The following is a 26,892-nucleotide window of genomic DNA, read 5'->3' on the forward strand; positions in this document are numbered from 1 at the left end:
ACACTTGCAACTACAGCTGTTGCTTGCCCTGATCATGAACACCCTTCAGAAAAGAGGATGMGCACCCAGCACCTGAAGAAATGTGCTCAGCACAATATGGATTAGATCCTTCATTTTCATAGGAAAAAATAATGTAACTCTTTTGAGTAAAGCAAAATTYTAATAAAAGAGAATATCTAGAATAAAGTCTCAAACTGTTCTTGCCCCCATGTTAGTGCAGTCTAATGCTTTCCTTTCAGAAAGATCTCCCAGCTGGACTGGAGAGCTCTGCACGTTCCAAGGTTTAAATTGGGTTTTTTAGGCAATTCATTTGCAGTGAGAAGGGGGAATGCTGATTAAGTAATCTACCATCTTTAAAGTGCTTTCAAAATTCTTTTCAGTTGTCCTATTTTCTCACCATTTCCTCACGGCGTGAGAGCGTTTGCATCAGTGGTGTCTAATACTAACAGACCTTCCTGAGGAAGTGAGCTGCTTATGCTTTCGTTATCTCCATTTGCTGATTACCCAAGACACATTTTTTTTATACAGATACATCTCTCATGTGGCCTGCTGTAATCYGTGCAATTCTGGCATTAATTCACACTGCTTTTTCTTTGGCATGGTGACTGACTGCAGTATAATGAGCACATGATGAYTGTGCTGTGAGATGGAGGCCCATGATAAGTGGAACTGTAGCTGAAATGCAGCAARGGCAGAAGAGATGCAGGAGGTTGCCTGTGAAAAGTTTCAGCTTTTCACTTTTTCAGTACCTGTTATCAGCCATAGCATTCATGCCTCAAAGTTTCAGTTATAAAAAAAAGTGTCATGTTAAAACCTGTTGAACTTCTTTTTCCCTGACCTATCTACAGAGACCTTGCCTGACAAATGCTRTTAGAACTTAGTAGTACATTTGCAGTATCTGATAAAGATACATTTTTTAAGACCTTAGTTTTTCTTTTTAAAAAACCCAGGTTTTATATGCTATGAATATGTTATTTTCTGGCTTTTGACTCTCAAATGCATTGCATTTTAATCTGTTTCATTGCATCAGTTGAGTTAATCTTACTGCAATCAACTGAATCAGTTGCAAAACTTTCTTCTGCCTTCCTCACAACTCAAAACCGGAACAAAGTTCACTTTAAATAGTGTTTGCATTCTCTGTTACAATAAGRGTATTCTCCTTCTTCCTGTAGGAAGGTCAAAGTCACACACCTGCAGAGGGAAACTTACACAAAGTGCTGGATGCAGGGCCATATCTGTATCTTACACCGTAGGCTGACTGAAGAGCATTAACAGCATTATAGGCTGCTGATTCCTGGGGAGGAGAAAAAAWCAAACACAAATTAGACTTTTCATTAAGGATTGTCTTGTGATTGGAACCTGAGTCAATGGTGCAGTGCTGTGTTCCATGAGTCTATGGCAGCTAAGTTAAAATTATTATAAAGGATAAGTGCATTATTTATTTTTATTAACAGCAATTCCCTGAAAAACTTGGTTTGGTATTTTCATGACATAAAAGAGCTCACCGCACTGTGAATGACCAGATATTAAGTATTTGTAATTATAGGTATATATGTCAATTTAGCAACACAAAAAATGTTGATGACACGTAAAACCATGAGATGAAATAATCTGGTTTTTTTAAGTAGTTTAAAAGCCATGCATGTATTTTCTGAGGATTTATTTCCCARTTCACTAAACCTTGTCTCTGCTGGGCTTGTGAAGGAGAAATGATGTCTTGTTGACACTCCACAGKGGTTCAGTGAGCAGAGTGGGAAGAAAGAAGGAGGCAAATTCCACTCCAGAATCTCTGATCAGCAGGTAAATGTTCATTGCTGGTCTAACTTTCTCTGGGGCCTGATAACACAGCCTTGGAGGGCTCTTTCCACTATTACAGAAATGGGATTTCAGTATGGTATGGGGAAAAACAGCACCTAAATTGCAACAGCTTGTGGCTGAAAGGCAGTTTAGGAGGTTCATGGCATTCTGTGAAACTGGGTGCAGAAGGCCTGGCCCATGGCAGATTCTGAGAATCACATATGGATAGTGCATCCAGACACAYAGAAAGGATGCACCTATTCAAAAGGAAAAGGAGTATTATTATCCAAAGTAAAGGATATTGTAGAATGAACAATGAACACCTGAGAAACAGAGTCATCTCCCTACACAGAACAGGAAATTATCATCTTTGGAGCTAGAAACTGCTGGACTTTGAAGGCTGGATAAAGCTGCAATGGTTGTTTTAGTTGTTTTACTTCCTTGAACAGAGGAGCTGTACATTTTGATTTACGTAAGTCTGCATGAACTCAGTCCTTACCTTTTTCATCAGGCACTAGATGAATACACTGGGGAAGGATTACCCTTTACTTGCCTTTCCATTTATGTTTTTCCTAACCTTCCCCTTGYTTGCCCTTGTCAGGAGTTGGGATTCTAATTTAATCCTTCGTCTGACCCATGCAGGCTTTGTCCAAGTAGAGAATCCAGAGAAAACTGGCTGCTTTAAAATGTCATTCCAGAAACAAAAATAAGTTGATTTTCACTTACTGATCTGCAGGTARGGCTGTGGAGAGTTTATTTTACACAGTAACTGCTCTTAGCAGATGAAGTAGCACAATTTTATTCCATTACTAAAATTTGTTAGGTGCAACCAGATCTTTTAGCAGAAGGATGATGGTGCTGGAGACTGACATTTTCAGCTTGGTCCCTTTGCATCTCCATGAGAGAGTGTGGGGAGGTAAGGACCACTGAACTCCATCCTGCTGGAAGTTCTGCTGGCCTGGGATGTGGCTGTCAGCCAGTGTGAGGGGTAACCTCTGACTCACCCTAACACCAAAAATGAGAAAGTACTGTCCTGTGGGACAAGAGACAAGTGCTGTCACTTGGGACTGTTCCTCCAGATGCCTTGACTTCTGAGTTGTGACACACAGGATGGGGTTGGAGGTGTTGGTCACCCTGTGAGGGTGACTGTWGTGGCTGTGGCTGCACAGGGACCTGGGAGGGGGGTTCCAGCTGCAGCTGGGAGCTGTTGTCTTGTGCCTGCACTGCCTCAAGTACAAGGCTCTATCGCTCAACCAAAATTTGCAAGCAGCTGTGCTTTCCATCCCAGAGTCGTGGTGGAGCTGGGATGTCCTGACAGCACAACTGATGCTAAGGGAGCAGGAGACAGGGCTCAGCRGAGGGAGATGAGTGGGGTGGAGAGCAAAGTCCTGGCAACTGCACCATGGCAAGGAGAACATAGCCACAAACAAGAAGATTTCCTGTGCATGAGTTATGCACTGTACAACAGTGAGAAAACAGAAGCAAATCCTGTTGAGCTCTTTTGAAGAAACAGTTTGGCAATGCCATTTTAAATCAGCACAATGCTATTGGACTCTGTGCAGAGGCAGCAACTATCTGCAGGTCAGACCAGGAGCACCCCAAGTCCATGTCCACCACGTGGGTGAGCATCCCCAGGCACTGTGAACTTGAAGCTYTTAGCCTTGAGGAACGCAGATGGCTTCCACTGTTAGAGCTATGTGCCCAAAAAAGGGACAGCTCTCAACTACATCATGCAGTGCAGGTTGGATCCTAAATAAATCCAGGCTACCAGTCTTTGAACACCCTCAAGGAGAAAATGCCACATAAAATTACCAGAGTTTTGCAAAGATGTACACAAACTCAGTCATGCCATATAATTTCACTGCAAATACTAAGGCAAATGACAGTACAGGAAGAAAAGGGATGAAAATCAGGTGAAATTTAAAACTCTGGAGATGGATGTATGTTTCTGCTGGGTTTTTTTTTCAATCTAAAAGAGCACTTTCATTTTAAGCATCTTAAAAAACAGATTTCAGGAGAGTGTTAATAAGAGAGTTGTGTCTAAATTAGAACAGARTATGCATCAGTTGTGATCAGTACACAGCTCTCCAGTTTCAAAGCAGCTCTGAATAATTGAACGCTTTAATTGAAATGGTAACTGACAGCTCACTAGAATGATCCAACCCAGACAGAAACAGCCTTTCTTCTGCTCAGAATTAATTGTAGCCCTCTGTTATCACCAAAAGCCACTTATCTGCTATGCATGTGGGGTCCTACAGTTGTCCATTGTACACAGCCCATGTAGACCAACAATGTTTGTTCCATCAGTGTCAGGAAACAGAGATCTATCACTTTCCAGCTCACTGCAATTTCCAACAGAACCAGAGAATCTGAAACCTCAACCTAAGTYACCATTTTAGAGACTTCAAATACTRAAAMCAATRTATTTATGAGCCACCAGGTGATRGAGCCTTTGGCTGTAGGCCAAAGCATTAAAACACAAAAATAAATAAGAAACAAGTGTTCCCTTAATTTTTTTATGATCCCTATAATGAATAACAGGAAATTATTTCAGTTTCTCATTTCAACCCCCCTCTTATTTTTGACCCACTGCAATGGAAAGAAGTATGAAGTTTAAATACTGGCGAGATATTTAGAATTGGGATTTGGCTTCCATTTCTCCATGGCTGTTGTTTAAAACAGTGTCTTTTTTAGTTCCTTTAGGTCTGTGCTCCACTCCGTCTGATCAAGAGCCTGATCCAAGGTCTTGCAAACCTGAGGAACACCTGCTAAACATCAAAAAACTGGGATCCTTTGGCCTAAATGCAATGGATGGAATGTGTGAAAAAAAAAAAAAGCAATGTGTACGAGATGAGGGGCTCCTCCTGATAATTCCATCTTTCTCAGAATGGAATTATCCCTTGGGCAACAAGAACAGAATGTATTTAAAATATACTGGTGTGTGTGAAAATGCTCAGCTAGATGTTCCTTCTCCTTGCAATGAATTTCCTGTCTATAGTGTCTGCTATTGCCTTGCATTACTCTGGACATTTTAGTCAGATACCCAATAACCACATACTTGCAGAGAAGATGGTGATTCTTCCTAAACCCRTGTTTTTACCTTCTTCTCTGTTGTCTGTTCTTGAAAAAATATGCTTGGCCCTGCTGATCTTCAAAGGAATGAGAGAACCTGCGATTTGAAATTTCCAGTCTATATTTTTTTGATCACTTAATAGTCATCAATTCACTTGGGAAACTCCTTTCTCCTTGTCATTCACCAAAAGAGTGTGAAGGTAGAGTAAAATAGAAAAGATTCATAAATTTATTCACAGTCAATACAGAATTGAATGGTCAATCCCCACAAGTCTCATATTTTTAGCTCCTCTGGCTGCTTCGTTAAATTCTAATTTCCTCTGTTTCACAGGAGTGGCAAGAATGTTTAGTAGCTACTGAAATGGTCTTAACAGAAATGATCCTACGAAGAGAGTTTAGTTTGTGGAGTGCTGGCTGCTCAGCCTCCTGAGAGAACAGCTGAGTGAAACTTCAGTGAAGCTCCAGGGACTGACAACATCATTTATTCTGCACAGGATAAATCTAAGGTGCAGTAAGCTCCTTTGGAGAARACTAGCTTAAACCAGYAAGTTAAAAGTCRCTGCAACTTTCAAGGTTAAAATGRGAGATAAATGGAAAATGTAATTTARCTCAGGACTGAGGGTGAAAAAAAGAGGSTTGCAACTGGTTGGTGCAATGTGGGTCTGTGAGCAGGAGCAAATAGAGAGCAAAGCTTATCCATGTGTCCCTCAGAGAATAAGCCATAAGGGGGGTTTTATGAACAGRAGGCTGGCTAAAACAGACCTCAGACTGCAAGCAGAGGGAATAGCTCTGCATTTGGATGAGCACAGAATACATGAAATGCATGCATCTGTGAATCAATAGGCTTACACCAAAAAAATGTATCCTTATTAATTTACTTTTCTAATAGACAGAAGCTCCTGACTTTAATTAACTGCTTATCTGAAAAGGGTTAAAAATACTATGTCTGACCTGAATGATACATAGTGCAATTGTGAAATCGAAGAGATTTGTCCTTGAATTGAAAAACAGAAACAATTTCAATTTTATTTTGTTCATAACATTGAATACTAGCTTCTTTTTGCTCCTAGTGTTTAAGTTCTGAGTATAAAGAGACAGAATTTCAGCTAGATGCCCAAGGACTTGAGTATGTAATTCCCATTACAGTTAATTAAATAAAATGATAATAACTATAATTAAAACTTTGGGATTTATCCTATAAAGTAATTTAAAGGGACTGATGGATGAAAGGCACTATACCATTTTAATCAAATTACCACTGACTCATGGTGAGTGAAGGTTATATAATCAGAAATGTGATTGCAAATGGATTCAGAATAAATACTGCTCAGTATTAAATATATGCAAAGTATTGAAGAAACATGCCTTCTCTCAAAACAAAACATACGAAAAATATACAGAGGAGCAGATTCTCCCAAGTTTTTATGTACTTACCACACAGTTGAAGTTTGGAATGGTTGCATATTTGTAAGAGTAAGGGTAGAGCAGCATCTGTGCATATGCATGGAAGGACAAATAGGCTTTTATTTGTTTCCGGTGTTTGCGGAGAAAATGAGCAACAGCCTTTACTTCAGGCTCAGACTCGGGAAAGGGACCACAGTAAGTGTCATCACACGGGTGCAATGAAGCACCTTCATCTAGAGGTTGAAAGAGAAAGWTGGTGGTGAACAATCACAGAGAAATTCCAAGGGTCAGCTTCTGGCTCAACCTTTTTTGGCCCTTGTGCAAGAGCGTGAAAAGCAATAAACAAATTGCTTTCTTGTGCCTGATGGGCATGAGCCTGTGGGACCTCAGTGCCGCAATCCAGCAGACACACCAAGTGCCCAATTGGCCAACTACACCCTGAGGATACATTCTTTAAAACTGAAAAAGAGAACCTGACTTCATTGTATTTCCTTCCCTGGCTTCTCCTATCAGCGGCACATTTTATGACAGCATTCCAGTATTAAAACTACTGATGGGTCTCAGTTGGTCTATCTGAAATCAGAGAGCTRTATTTCTTTCATTAGTCACTCCCAGGACAAATCTAGCCTTTTAGAGCTTTTAACATACTATCTACTACAGTGGTGGTCACARTTGTAGGTAGATCACCTCAACAAGGTTTATCTTAAAAACATGATAATAGTTCCCTACTACGGCCTATTTTCACCCCTGCAAACTTCATGGAAGAAAAAAAGCCACATGGGATGACTGCTCAGTCAGCTAAAATAGAAATAATCTCAGTTTGTACTGGGCCATACTTTCCTTCAAGTTTGGGGCAGGGGTTCAGTTGTGTGGATATCTTTATGTCAACCTGCTCAGGTAGCAGCAAGTTGCACAAGTGTAGCCTACCTGTAATATCCTGTGAGGTGCTGAAAGATGAAACTTAGAAAAGGAGATGTGGTGGTGGCTCCTTTATAATTTAGCAATTCTGGATCTAAGCCATCATCTCATTTACAGCTTAGGACCTGGGCCTAAAAGAACAATACTTATGCAAATCTACTCTGCTCTTTTATCCGCTGTAATTTCAAAATACCACACGTTTTACATTGACCTGCAGAATAATAACAGTTTGTTTGCAAACTTCCCTGGTGCCATCAGGGACTTACAACAGCAGTGTTTTATTACCTTTCCTTTCTATAGCAAGTACTGCCATCTTCAATTAATAAGAAGAGARCAGTGTGTGAGAAGGCATAATGATATCAACTAAAACAGGGTTATGCAATCAACCTAATGCCAAAAAAAAAAAAAAGTGGAAAAATTTCATGCTGCAGTTTCATTTGTAAGATGAAAATTGAGGCTACCATTCAATGGCCACAGGTGGGGATTTCAAAAGGTATTAGTGCTTGGATTGCAGTAGATATGGAAGGGTTATAYAGAGGGCAGATGGTGGCCTCCATGCAGAACAGATGGCCACCAAGTCATCCAGATCCCAAGAGCACTCTGCCTTGATTTCTTTTCAGATAATATAGCTAAAGGAGAGCTATTTAACAGAGTCTCCAGAGCCTTTGCTTTTTTTTAAATGGATGCTTCATCTCCTGTAACACTGTTGTATACTGAATCACGGCAATGCATAACACTGTTAATAAATAGTGAATTCCTACAAGGTAATGGTAAAATGACCCAGTGGCAAAATATGGTTCAGTTTAGTGACTTCCAGTGAAGGAAAAAACTCTCTAAACTGTCCAGCCTACTATGACAAACCACGTGCTGTCCCAGCTGTAGCTAATGCTTTACCTTAACTGAAGCTGGCTGGTAGTAAAAAGAGAAGCTTTCCATGGTGGCCTTGGATAATGTAAGCATATGCTCAATTTTCATGCTGGAAGTTCTTTTAAAGTAACTCATGAAAGAAAGAAGAATTGATTCAGTATGTATTAACTCCTGTGACATTTCTGAGTTACAGTCATGAGAAGGAAATGGAATTGTGTAAAATGTTACCATGCTGCTGTATTTTCGTACCTGCTAGCATACTGGGGGCGGACAAGGACAAAAATCCTGCAACATCCATCATGGGATCAAACAAAATGTGTGCCGAGACTGATAAAACCAGTGCTTTGGTGCAGAAGGAAGACTGAGAGGATGAGTGAGCTGGAGCATAACTTTCAAATTTCCCTGCAGCAATGCTGCCACTAGGGGATATAGTGAGCACCTGGGTGCAATGGAAATCAGGATATGGTGGAAATTTTAACTCCCACCGTTGTTCTCTTGGGGATTTGCTTGCAACCACTTTAACTGGATTTCTCCTATGACATAATTTAGTTCTAAGTACCTCATTATTTGCTTTAAAGTTGCTATTTATTTCATTATCATTAAACCACTCTACTAGATATTGCACACACATGCATTGCAAGGAGCATTTCTAGCCAGAGTTCTTGCTGCCAGTACTCACATGGGTCTGTGGGCAATTTCTGTGCATTGTTTTGAGTACAGAGCGCTGCAACATGAAATCTAGCAGTGATGTGGCCCTTTGCTTGGTCCCTAGAGAATCATACAGCTTACATCAAAGCCCTGCACTAGAAAGGAAGAGGAAAGCAGATGGGATGCTCTGTTATCAGCCCTGACTAACTCATTGCTGATAGCATTCGGTGGCTTTGCTGAGGCCAGAGTCTGCCACAGCACACCTGCCTGGAAGCCCCACRGTGAAGTTCAAACCTGTCTGAAACCTTTAAGTGCAACTGAACTGAGTGAAAAGGTTTTTACAAGCACACGCAGTTTTAAATGTTAAACACACCATGATTACACAAGCCTCAAAGTGTGATATGATCCARATTCTTCTCTGACTCATCTAGTGTCAGATATTAATGAGAACACCGGGTGACTGGTTAGGGTCATCTGAGTACCAGTCAGCCCAGTTCATAAAAGAGCTTTTTATTCTCCTTCAAAATAGACAATCAGAGAGACTCAGGGGTCCAGTGCAGGACCCCCAAGTCTATCTGCATGTGCCTGTTGGGATGACAAGCCACCTTGAAGGAATTTGTATTTTTGAAACTTGGGGTGGGGACYTGTCTTTCATATTCAGTGCAGGGAAGAAATGCAACAAGTAGGGGATTGCAACACACAACATGTGATACGGTTAGAGTTTCACTAAGCCGAGAAAAAATAGTTTTTTGCATTAAAACTGAGCAAACATTTTTAAGACTGACTAAAAAATGTGCTTTAGTACAGTGGCTAGGTAGCAGGAAGGGGGAGGAGGAACCCAAGAAAGATCAATTAGAGCTAGAAAGGAAATGTACTGACTATTAATGTTGCACTGATAGGTATGTAGGATATATCTCTCAACACACTATAAGAGAACTGATCATTCAAATTATGCCAGTGGCTGTCTTCTGAATAGTAAATGTGTGCMTCCCAAATACCTGCAGCTGTGGCTCACACACTTAAGTGAATGATGCAAATAACGATGCAGGACTGGTTCATTTTTATGTTATTTTTGCAGCATTAAATTGCCTTAAAGATTGTGATAGCAGTCCTGAGCCTGTCTTCTGTAACCGAGGGTCTCTCAGCTAACACAGCCTTTCTGTAACTGCTTCKGTGTCAGTCTTCTTACAATGGGTAGAGTTGAAAACAGTTTGAAGTCTATTTCACAGGTCCATAMTGGATTGGATGTATGCATCTGTTCATACTTCATTTGTAATCTTCCTTTTGTAATCTTATTMACACTCACTTTTATCCTTMCAATTCTCAAAACTCTAAGAATCCAGCTGTTGCAAGCCAGACTGTACTGTCTCACTCCTACTGCATGCAACTGGAGCATTGTGGAAACATCTAGAGACTTCCAGTGTGAGAAGGATGGGCTGAAGGCAGGGCCCTTGCRCTATGCAAACACAATTTCTTGTCTTTACAAGCCTGTAATATAACTAAGGACRGTGAACTGATGCTGGGTAAGAAAACATCCGCACAGAGAGGTGAAGGAAGTTCCTTAAGATGGGASAGCAGAGCAGCAAATGCAAATATATTGCATAATTTCAGTGTTCTTACTAAGGCCAGAACTCTCAGGGCTGCTTACTCCTGTGTGAGGTGCACTATCTTTCTGAAAGATTTAATAAAATACCATTTGTTCTTTGGTGGACACACTCCAAATCTTCTGCGAGTAATTTCATTACTGCTGCATTCTCTATGCAAAACTGAGGCAAATTTTTATGAAGTACTTACAGAAGTGCTGGGACTTTAAAATTGTATCTCCATACATTTAGAAGCAMCTTCTTTCTTCATTAAACCATTAATAATAACAGCATTAAAGACACTGAGACCAACAAAGTAAGCTTGACATTTCCAAAGCTTAAATATTTTCAGAGAAATGGCCAACTGAATAAAATGAAGTTTGAAATGTTTCCTAAACCTGTAGTAGAAAAGCTATGGCCCATAGTCTGTGCTATGCGTCAAATTATTTATATGATTGCCAAAATACAGAAGAGCTGTATGTGTGATTTTTAAAATTTTGACACATTCTCCATGAAATATTTTTGCTTATTATAAGGTCTGTTCTCCCAAAGTTCAGGACATTTAATTTTTTAAAAGTTAGTAGGAAGATTTGAGCCTTGGCCTATGGCTTTATGGGAAAATATCTTTAACTATGGAAAAGAGAACACAACAGATGTGACCTAACCTACTTGGATAATTACCTCTGTTAGATAATTAAATACAGGGTAGTCTGAACTGTGGGACCAAAGTATCTCCATACTTACCACACCATTTCACTTTCCAGTTGCGATTAGCATCAACACCATGACAATGAAACCTCATRTTCTTTGATCTTGTTTTTCTCCAAAATCGATCCTAGCATAAGTTACAAAATATTTAAATAGAAATATTAHTATATTTTGGCAAAAATCTATTTGTACACATAACAAATCAACCCTGGTAAACACATTCAGTATTCTGTTTTAAGGGAAGTAATTTGCCTCCATTTTGCAAGGCACAAAGTGATGGACCAGATTATATAGAGCCACCTTTGAATAATGTAACAGCCATTTGAACTTTCCTGTCTGAATAATTTTTGGAGTAATACTACAGACATGACTTACATTTGTCCAGCTGAAATGATATCCATCCACATTAAATACAGGCATGATATAGAAATACAGCTGAGTTAGCATCTTTCTCATGTCAGGATCAGTCTGGTATGTCTGAAGAGCCTAAAGCAGAAAACCCAAAGAAGAAATAGTTTCCATAACAAAAATAATTTCCCAATTAACTATTGTGATGGACTGAGTCACGAGGCATTTGGCAGAACAGAGATCTGTTCTCATGGCACCACAGACACCCTTTGAGCTGTGCTCAAAAGGCTGACATCTTCCTGCAAATGTGATTCAGACAGCATGTGAACATGTGAAAAAAGGTGTTCTAAAGACCCTATTCTCTCTGCTTTTCAGTTGCTTTCAACACGTAAAAAAAATACAACTCATATTACAGAGCAGCAAATGCATACAAAGTGTTTCTTTAAGTAAGAGCTGAAAGTCAGTGGAATAGATTCTTAGTTGAAGAAATAAGTTTAGCGCCTGTAAGACAATGGAGTCCTGTTGTTTCCACTAGGAGTTCTGGTAAGGTCTTGAAGCATTTAAGGCTCATATTAACAACACAGCTTTTGTTGTATTCAAAATAGTTTATTATATGTACGATTATCAATRCAGGCAGTTTATTCCTTTATAATTTAGACACTTCTCTGTTTTTGGAGGACCTTTAGTATAAAGGTTAGTAGAGGAAGTCTATGTAGGGAAAGTTCTTGKTTTTTTTCCATTCTGTATCTTAGAAAAATGCAGCGAAACCAGAGGCTCCTCACCCATTCTATTTGCTAGTGCCAGAGAAGTTACTTTATCACTCCAGAAAGCTTTTATTCCACGTGCTCTTTCAAATAGTGTCCCTTGTCATAGCTGGGCATCAAATTTGCATCCTTTTTAAAGTCTTGATTCAGTAGGGTGGGAATCCAGTGCTTGGGGTGGCAGGTGGAAAGCATATCACACTGATGCTGGGTTCAGAGGGATGCCTGAGCCTGGCTCCTCTCCTCCTGCCACTGTGATTACAGCCTTCTGCCCTGAAGTATTTCTGGCCCTTCAGATCTGAAGAGTGCCATGTGTTTGGGGAGCAAAGGGAAACATTTGCTCTGAAATAAACTAAGCTAAAYGCTTTTCAATTGACAAATGCTTGGGAACAGTGTGAAGTACAGGAATTCAATACTTCTGGGCTCCTAACCATGCAGCTGTTTGAATTACTGAGGCTGCCATGGGAGCTGATGGATGCTTTGTGTGGAATACCTGTAAGAATTAACTATACATCTGGACACATCCGGAGCTGAAATTTACTCATGGAGGGGTATGACATTTTTTTCTTTACTGAGGGGACTRCTGAGACTTCTAAATACCTTTTCCATGTGGTTCATTAATCAGCCCTCTGTGCAGTGCTTTCTCCTTACCCAGCTTCATCTCACCCTCCCAGAAGTGCTCTGCACCTGCAAATCCTTCAGCCTTGCTGTCAGATCCAAAGCAGCACATGATCCTCGTGCAAAGCCGGGTCACCCAGTGCTACTCCACACCGAGCTCTTCTGTTTCAGCCAGGCAAGAGGAGGGGAAAGTGAGAAATACAAGGCAAAGGAGCAAAGCACTGAATGAAATGAGACTTAGGCAGCAGCTGGAATAGGGTGGTGTGGAGCATTGCACATTGGGATGAAATCCTGGAAGAGGCATTTGGAGGGAAGAAGGGAATGATGTTGTGTTTTTGAGGGAGAGCTTGATGGACTGTCCGGGAGAAACTCCCTGGCCAAAGAGGAGGTCATGGGTTCCCTGGCCCCTGTACCAGATATTCCCCGAAATTTCTTACCTGGTATAGGATTTGAATTTGATTTACTTGTATTAGAAAGCCACACGAAGCCTTCAAATGCATTTGGGTAAAAATATTGGTGTTCAGGGATTTGCAGCTACAGCAAAAATTAATTTTGTCAAAATGTAAGTCAATGGTTACTCAAAAATAATGACTGTGAAAACAAGAACTGTGTTTCATTGCTATTCCACATGCAGAGAACATGTACTGAAGTAACCAGGGCTACTATGTGCATTTGGCTGGCTCTGCACTTTAATCTGTACAGGATTAAGAGCCTACACAGTGAGTATGGGTGCTAAATTGGTAAAACTGTTCTTACAGTGGAAACAGAACCAACCCATGCTCCAAAATGTGAGCCAAGGAAAAGGAACATTTTTATCATGCTTWTCTCAGGGAGAAGTACTTTAGCTAGGAAGCAAATTAGGCACCACACAACCACTTTCTTGATTTTTTAATGTTTTTCTCTTTTTAGCCAGAATTAGCAAATGAAGCTCAGGTTGTGTCCCCACGGTGGGTATTTACGTATCAGTGATGATGAGATGRGCACTTGCTTGTATCTGTATTTTGTACGCCATTCTTTTGCTGCTGGTTACATCTGTAGTTATGCCTTTTATTACTCTGTGTTATATACTGTGTTTTAAACTTCAATGCTGTAAGACTACACTCTTAAAAAACACTTCTAAAATCATCTCCTTAAAATAACTACAGATTTTAAACATTAATTTAAGGTAATACACTGCTTAAAATTGCATGGATGAACTTTGCATATTTTTCAGAACCTTTCCAAATTTGCAAAAAGTGGCATAATGAAAATATTTGAATTAACACTTTTTAATATCCAATATGTTTTAAATCCTGTGAAGAATATATTTTCCTTGCTAGGTGAATGCACCACCATAAAAAAACCTAAACAAAATGTAGGCAGAAAAATGCCAAGGTTTTATRGTGACTCTATGTTATTTTAATGCCTGTTGTCATTGACAGACTACTAGAAAAGACTTTAGAAAACATTATAGTCCCCAGTARTAGTCTTCAAAATTTAAAGTCTTGGTGTTGGTTTAGAGCCAATCATGTCATTCAATTCTGTTCTTTAAAGCATATATGGGCTTTTTTAATAACTTCGTTACCCTATTAGAATAGCATTTCATTAAAAATATAGCAGATATAAAGCGACTTTCTTCTTGGAAAGCAAGAGTKTAGAGAGAGTGAGATCTTATTCACTCTTTCTGCTGAAAATATTTTGTCTTTCGTACTGCTTTTATCTGGCAATTTTATTTGACGTATCGGGGAACACTGACTGTACCATCTTTGGCAATGAGCCCTTCAGTCACCAAGGTGTGTCCTTGCTGGAGCAGAGCCCACAGCTTGCCTTTTGTGATGTGACTCTCGAGTCATGTGAGCCACCTCCCCTGCCGGCTAGGGCAGTGCTGAGATGTTTTCTGTCCGCTGTGACGGAGCAAGGCGAGTATAACCCATCAGAGAATGAACTGCACTCTGGTTTGCAGAGAGCTCTCAGAACCCGGGCTCATTCTGCTTCCCCATCCTGCAATCGATGGCCGCTTTGCCGCTGGATGTGCAGGGAGCCAGGCCGGCCCGATAAATGCTGAATCGTGTTATTAGCGAGGGAACAGATGATGCGGGAACGCTGCCAAGGCCGTGCGAGCGATGGGYCTGGGGGATGGGAGAGGAGCAGGGATGGATAGCAGGGGGCTCCAGCAGCGGCATCGGCTGAGGGATGGCGGCGCACAGAGCTACACCCGCCCGGGCTGGCTGAGGAGCTGCACCGCAGGAAATTTAATTTAGGGGATGGAGTAAACAAAAGAGCTATATTGTAAACTGCCAAGGCAATAAAAGGCAAGAGTGTAAAATGGATTTAGGAGGCAGCTAGGCTTTTTATAAAATCAGGGGATTGCCTGAGAAGGACAAAGCAAGGAGACAGGGTTGGGAGAAACCCTGAAATCCCAGTAGAGCTTAATAAGGATTTGCTATCCCACAATTAATTATTATTAAATTTAAGGTAACAATCAGCTTTTGCTGTTTCTGATTTTGAATTCAACAATCACACTGAATTAAACAGTTACTATTTTAGCACATGGAATTGACTCCATTTACTGTTCTGCCAGAAATTGCATAAAACTGCTTCTGGCAAAAAGAGGATTAACTCTTCCATGCCAATATTAAGATATCAGTTAAAACATCCTGTCTGAGAGTAATACACAATATGTTACTTTTATCTGTACATGTTACACTTTAGCAGGCAGACACTATGATCTGCCATTCAGGCCTTCACTGCCACTTTATCAGTTTGGCAAATTAGTAATTAGCTCTTGCCCTGCTCTTCGAAGCAGTACACCTTTTTATCTCTGTTTTCCCTTTTATTGCTGGTGTCCTGCTTTGGCATTCAAATCACAAGCAGAACAGTAAGCCCATTATCAAGGCTAAGATACAACTGAGTATTTAAAAACAAATGGCTTAAAAGGAAGGGTCAAATTTTCAGGGCTGAAGCTTGAACAGCGTCTGATTTATCTCTTTTGTTTAATACCAAGCAAAATCTTCCTTTCTCTTTGAAGGCATTTACCACAGGAAAAACCCAGAAACAACTGATGAGTGTGCTGCAGCTGCTCTCCTCAAAACCCATAAATAGTGTCTGACAAGAAGGATCTGAGAATCCCAAAGGCTTGATTATGTAGCTGCTTAAGGTTGCAAATGGAGAAGATGCTGAAGCAGAGAAGAGGCAAAGGGACGATGGTGTGATTGACATGTTAGAGAAGCCATTCCAAGCAGACTGTGCCAGGCTGAGACCACTCAAGCAAAGACGGGATCTTGGGGKAAAGGAGATGCATAATTACATAGATCTTGAAGAAATTGGAGACACAACTTCTTGGTTCCACTCAGAGAGGTAGTACAAAAAGAAAAACCTCTCAGGCCCCAAACAAGTCAAGGACTGCCTGTCAGGGAAAAGAAAGGCCTGAGTTTTGCTGAAGCTTGGTGAATACTTTGAAAGGGGCAATACAGATTTCTTTACTAGTAATGGTATGAAACTAGTGCCCACCAACTTGGTGGAGACTCTCCAAGATGTATGCCTTTGAAAAATGTAATTATTACATTTTACATCCTAATTGTGTTGGTCCAGGGTAGTACATATTGAGGGAAACCCAAGAGAACTCACTTGAATACAAGGCTTAATTAAATTTCTGAGACACAGTTAAATACTTAAGGTACAAATAATAGCTTGTAATTCCATTTCTGGAACAACTGAATTGTCCAACGTAAGGAAGTTTCTTTCACAGTCCTTTCTCATGCTCAGTAGTGTTTCTGCATATCAGCAGTTTTACTGACTCCCTAATTACTCAGTGCCCTCATACAGGAGTGGACTGCTAAAATACAGAGCAGAATTTCTTCCTTAGGGCAAGTAATGTGTTGGAACAACAATGTGAATTCTTTTCATGCCTTGAAGAAGAACATACCCAACAGCTTAAAAGYCTTCAGGGGCTAGAATGGGAATGTCCTAGTGATGAATACTTAAATAGGACTTTGCAGGAGCAAGTGTCATTGAAGAATTCRTATTACAGCACAACACAGCTGCAGTGTTACTTTTATCAAGATCTGCTCACATTGTGAAAAATTAATAGCTGCAAGCAAAATGAAAACAGTTTTTACCTTCTTAAGATCATTGGTAGGCAGGAAGATGAAACTGAGTAGTTGAAAGTGCACACAAAAAATAATGCAGTACTTCCTTTTGGAAAAGAAAAACTGAAAACAATTTTAATTGTTTTTTTAAATTTGCTATCATGAAGATGTAACAGCAAAGGAAAGAACCTTCCCTAAACTGTCTTATTGTTGAATACAACCTGGGAAATTCCACCACAGATCAAAAGAGAAAGAGATACTATAGAGAGTATACTAAGAGTATAAAAATGGTTTGACACAGCTGCCTTGAAAACAATGCATCACATGCCTCGTTGTGGTGATACCATGGTACTGCACTCCATCTTTTTGGCATTGGCTTGGATTTTATCCATACGGGGGGAGGGACATGCATCCCAACTGAGGCGCTAGATCAGGAAACTCTTGTTGATAGAGTTCTAGATKTCACTGCTACTTTATTTTCCTTTTTCGCTTCCCCTCAGAAGTGATGCACATTTTCAGTAGCAAGCATGTGGTAGATAGCTGCAGATACTCAGAGAGAACTGGTATATAGGATGACTGCCAAAAAAACCTGAACACTTCAGAACTGAAACAGCTGTGGAATGGAAGGGAGACATTGAGTAGAAGCAGAAACTACTACATGTAGGTGTGAATACTGCACATGAACTTCAGATGGCAGGAATAGCATTTGCAGGATGGAAAAAAATCCTGAGGATAAAASAAATTCTGCACTGGTACCAGTGCCTCTTGCTGCTGAAAGGCTGATGAATGAAGTGCTGACTGAAGAGGCTGGAAGAGGTGATCTCCCTGATGGAGAAAAAACAAATAGAGTTTCAGGCAGAAGCTCCTGACAGAGAAGAATGAATTAGCTGAAGACAAGTAAGGCTGAGTGTTWCAAATATAGATACTGCAGGATGAAACAGACGGATTTTTTCCTCCAGATAATGAATATATAGGGAGCACTCAGAGAAGTCCTTTTTTTTCTGAAGTTAGGCAGCAAAAAGACAGCCTAACTAGCAGACTAAAATCTGGCAAACAATAAAAATTAAACTCCAGTGATTGTATTGCATTTACTGAGTGAGCTGCAGACATTTGTGGAGAAATTGTCACCAGATGACTGGTCCTTCAAGGTGAAAAACGCCCAGTTTTTGTGGTGCCATCACCACTGGCACCTGTGAAGGAGGATGCAGTGGGGTAAGGCACAGCCTTGGGAAGCTTCTGAAATACCTAAACCAAGGGTAAACTAAAAACTGATCAACAACTGGAGAAACCCAAATAGGAAGATTTCATAGAGTAAGAAGATGCAATGATTTAAAGAGCAACAAAAATTTCATGTCAAGCCAACATCAGCTAAAGAGTTTTAGCTGAAAGGAACAGACCTTGGAAAGAAAGAACATCCAACTAAAGGGTGAAAGGAAAAAGCTACAGGTRCAGTGTTTATTTTGGCCTTGCATACCTTTCATTCACTGTGGAATATTTCAAGTTGTTTCAAAAGCTCTTCAGGTTTTTGAGGACCATCAATCAAAGATAGATTAGGAACAGTGACATTCCTGTACCCAGGAATGGGTTTGCATAAATGTCTGGCTTATATGTAGAGGCAGTCAGGTCCTTGCTTTCTTACCTCTGTGGTTCAAAACTTCTGCTTGGAGACCTCAAAAAAATTGAGATGGAAAGCCTATCACAGTGGGTGGAACACACTGTCTCAAAGAATAACTAAATATAGGTGTAATAAGCATCTTCTCAATTAATCTCAGTCTGAAACCCTGGGTTGTAGGAACACAGCATTTCAGCTGTACCTGTTGAAAAGATTTAAGTTGGTTGACAAGTGACAGATCAAGTGTATAATCTTTAAGAAACATTATTRTGTTGCTTCACATTTATATCTTGCACACCCCCAAGACCAGACTATTTCTGAAGTGGGTGAAAAAAACTGGGACCTGAATTTAATAACTAGCCATTATTTTGAGGCTCTGGTAGTTAYGGAGAGCACAGGGAAAGAAATTTTCTAAATCCTAAAGGACTACTGGTTTTGATGGAGYTCAGCAAGACCCAGCAATGATCCAGACTGTGAATCTGTTTTCCTGACCGTGTGGGCTTCAGCACTGGAATGAATGACTGAGTGCTGCTCTGCCTGTCGATGMAGCACATTGCAGCTGTTTTGTCCATCAGGACACAGACTGGAATTTTGTATAACGAGTATAAGTGCTACACTGGCTTTCAGCAGATCCTAAAGTAAGGATACTTATAGCTTTATTGCCTTCATATGGCCTGAATGGTGCAGAAGAAGAGCCAACCCTTTTTAACACTGTCTGGGTCTCCTGCTTGGCCCTGAGTGCACTGCTGTCCTGAGTTCTGTGTATGTGCTGCTCCTTCAGCTGTCTGCACTCAAGCACTTCATAAACATTCTTGAGGAAGAATCTGAGGTCTTGAACGCTGCAAAATTCCTGGTAAATCTGGCCTCTGGGGCCCGGTGCACAAGCCTAATGRCTGGCTAATTGGCAGTATGCATCCCATATGCATCCCACGAGGTGACTCATAAATCAGTCTCAARCTGAGAATAGTGGGGGCAGATGTTGCCACTTTGCTTCTTGGACAGTCTGTGCGTCTCTCTTGGCTCATTAYTATGGAGTGAAAAGACAGGATTCTAGCCTGGTTTTGGAATAAATCCATACCAATGTCAGCATGAAAAAAACCCCAAACAAACAACAACAAAAAAAAAAAAAACCAAAACTCTGAGAACTGCCCTCAGCCTTTAACTTAATTTTCGGGGGTTACCTGTTTGCTCCCTGGAAGCATGATGAAGTCCAAACATATAATCTTGAATAATTTGGAATTCAAATAATTGAGATCACTGTTGAGAAGGAGTGATGGGAGAAGAAGGTGATGGTGGAGGTTACTGCATTTCCAAACTGTGAGCCTATTTTCACCTTCATTTGAGGCCCTRATGAGGACACCCCTTTAGGGAGATGCATTTGATCTTAATGGATGTTTCCCTTACAGCTGATATTGGATTCTTAGTACATTTTGTCAAGAAGAACAACCATGCTTCTTGAATGTTTTTAATTACATTTCTTGAATTTTCTGATTTTGAAATGCAAATTCCTGCATCAGAAATAAAGAATAACACATCTCAAAGTCACATCTCCACTATGCTGTTTTCTGAAAATATTGTATGAGTGACATCTCAAGATTATACATCATTGAAATGGATCAAATGGCAGCATTTATTAGAGGGAAGAAAGTCAAACCAGATGTAATGGGAATCCTCATCTGCTTTCACTAAAACTGAAACAAAATCTTGTTTTGATGTTATTTGAATAGCAGCCTGTGAACCATATTTCAGATTTTTTGAGAAATGGTAAAATCCTAAATTTGAGGTCTGGATAATTTGATACCTGAATTCTRCTTCTCCTCTCTCAAGGAATAGGAGTTAAATGCTCTCACTTTACATATGTACATATATAATTGCATCTTTGCAAAAATGGCTATATGTATTTGTTTCTGTGAGGGCTATTGAATTCTGGATAAATACATGATATATCTGAATTTTGTTTCTAAGGTCTACTGCTTTCTACAAAGTAATTGGACATAACAGAGTACCTTTCATTCCAGTTTTCCATATTTACTAACACATACCCCATGTATTAGACCCCATGTTGCCTTTTTAAAATTCTAGGCTAACAAACATTTTTCTTTTTTGTCCTAAATTTCTTGCTGGACACAAGTTCTGGGTTCATTTTGAATGTCAGGTTGCCTTCAAAGTAGTTCTGTTTCCTTTTGCATTTTGCTTTGCTTCCCTACTCCACCACAGGTCACATAATATTTCCACTATCAGAGCCCTTTTTCCATCCTTCTCCAGCTGAGTAAGACTTGAATTGGGCAGACTCCACTGYAACCTGACTGCTGTGGGGCTTGTTGGAGGCCACCAGTCTGGCTAATCCCGACAAAACATCTGATTATCTTTAGCTGGGAGACTACAGACATTCAGGGGAGCCTTCCACAGAAATAAACAGTAATGTTGTTATTAACATCAGATCTATGGAGCACAGAGCCGAGGCTAGAGCTCATTCTGGAGCAGATTACAAGAAAAAAAAAAACAATATATAGAAAAACAAACAAAACCCACAACTCCCCAAACCATAGTCTTTGCTCTCCTTTTGTTTGTTTCAAAATGTGAGTAGGCTGCTTTTGTACTTTGAATTATATTTTCACATAATATCCTGTGCATTCTCTTCCTCTTTTAAATCTTTAACTTTTGTGTCTTTTTTTTTCCTCTAGTTAATCTTTTCTTTTTCTCTAATTATTGTAATTACCCAGATCCAGAACAAGCCTACACAACAGGCAGCCTCTTGCCTTGCTACAACCTCACATCCTCACTTCCCAAGGCTGATCTCCTTCAGTCTGTTTTGAATTTCTAAATAGGTGGGCCCCAGGTCCAGTTTAGCTGAGCAATTCCAGTTTCTTTGTAGAAAGYGGGGAGCTGCTGCCATACCCTGGCAAACCACATGAGCAGCTGCTCACTGGCACCTCCACCCTTCGGAGGTGGCGTCTCCCATTGCTTGCAGCAAATCCACTGTCACTCAGAAGCTGTCACTTCCAGAGGTGCMAGCAAAATTCTGAGGGTTCCCAAGCTGGATAGGAACATCTGGTAAAGTCTGCAGCACCCAGTCTTGAGCTTGAATGTTAAGTGACATTCATGCATTGAGGGTTTTCTTCCTAAGCTAAATTGCTTGCAAAGCCTTCTTGTACACAGGAACATGGGTATATTTCAATAAAAATAAGAGTCAGAGATCACAGGRTGAAGTGAAAGCTTGGTAAAATATTTCAGGCTGCCTGCATAGTAAAGGAATGCCTGTATGCTGTTCCTGCTAGAAAAGACGCCAACATCACGTAAATCCAACATTTCTGTTTGCTTGCCTTACATCAATGGGCTTGTGGTGCTATTCCTTAGAGTCAACAAACATGCCAGGAAAAATCTGTTTCCAAGCTGACAGCCCTTTCTCAGAACTGCCCATAAGTACCASGGAGGATGGAAAACTGGGCTGCCAGGCTGCAGAGGTGCTTAAGGGAGGAGTTTGCCAGCAAAACAGAATTGCAGAGTTTGAAGCACAGAGAAACCTTCACTCTTCCCAGAGTTCTTACCAAAAATGTCTAACTCATACAATGAGAAAAGCAATAACCTAAACCATCCTCATCATCTTGTCTCTCCTCCTTTGCCAGTCATTTTATTATGATGATGGAGACTAYGAGCACARTGTATTCTTTTCCTGATGCTTTTTKCTTTAGTGCTAGGTKGAAATAATGCTCTAAGAAGGGATGGRCAGGCAAAGGTTGTGCATTCTTGTAGTCTGAAGGAACTCTGTGGAGACTACTTTTAATCTAGGGAAATGTTTTTACATAATTAGAGAAGCAGCCTTASAAGCTACTCTCTGAAGATCTCAAGTAACAACCAGAAGGTTTTTTATACACACAGCCTATATTCTGCTATAAGGAGTACAGAAAAACCTTGTGATTTTTGCCCTGCTGCCACATTGTAGTGCTTTATGGGAAAACCTTGGTAAGGAAAAGCTACTTCAGCAATAGGCTTCTCACCAGTACTGTTCTGTACCAGCTTCCTTCCTTACTGCAGCGTGATCTATGCAGGAAAACTGCACAGAAATTGCAAGTTAGTTCATCTTTACATTAATAGGAGTCTTAAAATAAGAAGACACACCATGATTGCACACTGAACTTTGGAGATCAGCTTCTGGATCTTGTGTAGCCTATCCGTGGTGACAGGCTCATCCAAACTGTAGTGGTCTCAATATTTCTCTACTTTCCCAATACACCGTTGTGACATCTGAGGGAAGGCCACACATGAYTGTATGATCATCTCAGCATTAGGGTGTAGATGAGGCAGAAGTTCACTCTCACAAAATCAGAGKAAGTATTAATACATTGTAGAATTAMACAGTGATGGGTGGGAAGAAAAGTGAGAAAATCGTGTGTTTATGGGAAGAACCTTGTAAAAGCATATTGCAGCCCTTATTTTGTGCAAAAAAAATGGTATGCAAAGTACTCAAAGCACACCAATACAGGATGGGCAGCAAACAGGASCTGGAAGCCATWGCACAGCAGAAAAACTATGATAGTTGCCATGATGGAAATATGAGAGATGAATTCTTGACAGATTGAGAACAATTGTTYGGAAAGGCCAAGTGCCAGGTCCTGCTGTCGAGTCACAGTGACCCCATGCAGTGCTACGGGCTGAGGGAAGAATGGCTGGAAAGGTGCCCGTTGGAAAAGGACCTGGGGGGTGTTGGTCAACAGCTGGCTGAACATGAGCCAGCTGTGCCCAGGTGGCCAAGATGGCCAATGGCAACCTGGCTTGTATCAGCAATAGTGTGACCAACAGGAGCAGGGCAGTGATTGCCCCCCTGTACTTGGCAGTGGTGAAGCTGCACTTTGAATCCTGCGTTCAGTTTTGGGCTCCTCAGAACAAAAAAGATATTGGGGTGAGTCCAAAGAAGGGAAATGAAGCTGGTGAAGCTCTGGAGCACAAATGTGATGARAAGCAGCTGAGGGCTCTGAGGTCTTTAGAGAAAAGGAGTCTCAGCAGGGCCCTTATTGCTCTACCATCAGAGGAGGGTGYGGCTGGATGGGAATTGGCCTCTTCTCTCAGGTAACAAGCGACAGGACAAGAGGAAATRGCCTCAAGGTGAGCCAGGGGAGGATTCATTTTGATACTGGGAAAATTCTTTTCTCTGAAAGGGTTGTCAAACATTGGAACAGGCTGCCAAATGAAGTGCTTAAGTCACCATCCCTGGAGGTATTTCATAGATGTGTAGATGTGGCACTTGCAGCGATAGCTTAGCGGTGGACTTGGCAGTGTTYRGTTAACTGCTGGACTGGATGAACTTTAAGGTCTTTTCAAACCTAAACAATTCTGTGATTCTATTTCATGATTCTGTGACTTCCTATGAAATTACACCAAAGAGAAATGCCTCTTTTAAACTAAGTCCTTAAAGCAAAGACACTGCTCAATGGAACTGAAGCAGTGCACACTGGCACTGATTTACCTGGGCCATTACCAGATTTACAATCTCCACATTTTTATGTCTCAGAATAAAATCCAACTTTGTATATCTGCCAGTATGTGTCTGGCATATTTTTGTCCAGTGCCTAGCTGTGTCTGGCTGTTACTAACAGCTTTGTTTATTAAGCACTTAAGTATTCCACAAATAATTAAAAAAAGAGAGAGAGGTATAACAGCTACTTATTTTCCTTATTAGTAGTGTGTTAGATGTGCTACAGCAAAAATGCAAAGTTTATTGAACAGAAGGAACAGTRCGACTGTAAATTTTAAATACTTACTTCTTTCACGAACCACTGGCAAAAGGCAGGGCCAATCCACTCTCTTGCATGAATCCCACAGTCCATCCAGACAGCTTTCTTGTAGGGCCGTGATCTTTTACCTAACTTGAGGTGTGAATATTCACAAAATACCAAAAGATTTTATGATATTAGTAAAAACACAATAATGAGAAAAAACAGAATTGAGAGATATTAAAACATTGTGAATTTCCTCAAGTAAAGGAACACAAATTTATTGTTTCAAAAGGTATGGCCAAGATAATGTTAGGCAGGTATGGCCAAGATAACAAGGCTGACCTATGGAAAAAAGAAAAAAACTGTAGGAAAAGTGAGAGCTGTCAATTTGTCTTTTATGAGGAATGATATCACATGGAATAGGGTGAGGAACAATGACACTACATGAATAGCCTGATAAAGAATCAAATTTTCAGAGCTCTTCAGCAGAAGATGAAAAGAAAATACACTGAAAGTAAGATTTTTTGCATCTTGCTGACACATTCTAATTTGTGGTCCTAATCATGTGAGCTGAGAGCACACAGCCCCGAAATTTTGTCAGTGGCTAAAGAAGAATATGCAGCACATGCTGAGAAGGGCTCCAGAGTCCTCTGGGATCCCTCTCCAGCATAACTGCTCTCCTACCCGTCTATAAATGAAAAGCCTTCCAATCCCCTTAAATCCAAATCCTGCTAATTGAACTCGTCCTGTTATCTTTCTCCATGCATATCCAGTCCAGGTAAATAGGATTTGGCTATTAGTTTTCCAGCTTTTTCCCCCCATTTTTCATTAAATATGGCATTCAGAGGGATACTTAGATTTTAGCAACTCATCCTTAGGAAGCAGTTAAGCTGTRTCTCTGGTGTATGTGCTGTAACATAAATAACAGTGTCTGTCCCTGATTCTGAATTTTAGTCTCATTAATGACTATTTAATCTTTACCTTGAGTACAAACAGTGGTCTCCCTTCATAGGATTTTCCAACAGAGAACATGTGAACAAGATCTGAATGAGTTCTGTTCAAATAATGCATCCAGTCCTCAATCTGCAAATACAGAAATAAAATCATTGCTTCAGTCTTTGTATTTCATGGGAAGAAACTGTAATACAGTTATTGATCTCAGCTCTCAGTCCTCTCTCTATTTTTTAAATTTTCCTGTAGTATTTATTTTTGTCTTGTTCATCCATCCCATCAGAAAATTGTTTTCACATTTTAACCACTATTTGGTTCTCATAGATCTTTTGCCAGAGGCTGGGTGCAGCGTTCACATGGGATTTTTTTTCCATTTAATTGTTGTTAAAACACATGAGCTGTCCATTGAAAATACTGAGATGGGCYGAATCCACCATTTCCACTAAATATTAATGGAATAAAGAAAGAAGGAGCCTGATTCTGCCTGCCAGAACACAATGGCAAACAGACTGACATGCACAACTCAATGCTACCTGCAATATTTGTTTCACAGGCACCAGATCTTCTTGAGGTGAAGAAGCCTCTCTCCATGCTCAGCCTAGTGACTGTTTTGGTGCAGACTGAAAATGTGTATGTGAGCACACGAAAACCAACAGGAATTATTTACCCAGCCATCACCCAGGATAGTATTCCTTATACATGAGTTTGTATCTATGTGTTTTAGGTATTTGTACCTCCAGTGCAAATACTTAAGCATTTGCACAAATTGCTTAATTAAATCACTTAGTGTGACCAATCACTCTTATTCCWCCAGTGTAAAAGATTAACATTAAAAAAAAAACTCAGATGCTGTGAAAGATAGTTATGTGTAAAGATMAGCCTTGAATACAAATATYAAATATATTTCTTTTGCACWGAAGAGCCTAGTTTTGAAGGAGAAACACTTAGAACAATTCTGAAGATGAGCAGGTAACCAGAACATGTAGAGAGAATGAAATCTTAGCCTTATTAAATAGAGCTTTGTAGATAAGAGGGATATATGAAGTAGATATAAGTAGATAAGAGAATAATATATAAGTAGATAAGAGGAACAATATGAATTTTCRTGCACCTCTTCCAGGGAGTGGTACACTTCGTAGTTATACTCAGAGAGGGACCTTCGATTCCTGTGTGCCCTCACCCCAGTTTGGTTTTCTAGTGCTTGCTGTAGGTCTGATATGAGAATCCTAGGAAAAGAAAGGAGAGCAGYATTACTGAAAAACTCATAGAACACAGAAGCTAAATAAGAACAATCACATTTAGAAGAAATATAGCAGRAGTTAAACCATCCTGAATTTACTTCATCTGTTACACTTTGACAATAGTGTGCATCAGGCTCACTTGAATATAATCTGCCAAATAAATACTCCAGCTGCTTTGAAATGTAACAGTGCCTTTAAAAACACAATAAATTTGTTAAATGACTAAACCAGAATGATGTAAATAATGTAGCCAGTGTGACAACCACTTTAATTTGTTTATGGAGCAGCATTTGCTATCTTTTTTTATAATCCAGTTATACTATGTGATCATGGATCTTCAAAAACTGATTTCAATCCTTTTAAAAGGTCTTTTTAAGCTTAGAAGAATATGCACATACTCCCTCTTGGGGGTGGCACAAACATTATATATAGCTACAAGTGGTAGAGGCAAAAGAAAAATTAAGAACTTGGCAGCAATATCATTCTGTCTGAAATATGAAAAAACAACAACCAAAAAATATAAAGTGGGCTTTGTTGTTTACATTATCTACTCTGCTGTACTTGTTTGCCAGTTTTATTAAAA

The 26,892-nt window shown here is 40.1% G+C and overlaps 1 protein-coding gene across 1 annotated transcript in view; it reads right to left on the minus strand.

Moving 5' to 3' along the window:
* The window catches only part of CPA6 (carboxypeptidase A6), a 78,640-nt gene that overhangs the window by 491 nt on the left and 51,257 nt on the right, over positions 1-26,892 (minus strand). Inside the window, exons 4-10 of the mRNA XM_057363882.1 lie at positions 26,180-26,294; positions 25,099-25,200; positions 24,163-24,267; positions 11,373-11,483; positions 11,034-11,124; positions 6,304-6,506; positions 1,210-1,294 (exon numbers count right to left, since the gene is read on the minus strand). Coding sequence (XP_057219865.1) covers positions 1,210-1,294; positions 6,304-6,506; positions 11,034-11,124; positions 11,373-11,483; positions 24,163-24,267; positions 25,099-25,200; positions 26,180-26,294 — 812 coding nt within the window. The remainder of the gene's footprint in view (positions 1-1,209; positions 1,295-6,303; positions 6,507-11,033; positions 11,125-11,372; positions 11,484-24,162; positions 24,268-25,098; positions 25,201-26,179; positions 26,295-26,892) is intronic.

This window comes from Malurus melanocephalus, unplaced genomic scaffold, assembly GCF_030028575.1.
Source record: "Malurus melanocephalus ecotype Western Australia unplaced genomic scaffold, MMel_1.1 scaffold_32, whole genome shotgun sequence".
Lineage (NCBI taxonomy): Eukaryota > Metazoa > Chordata > Aves > Passeriformes > Maluridae > Malurus > Malurus melanocephalus.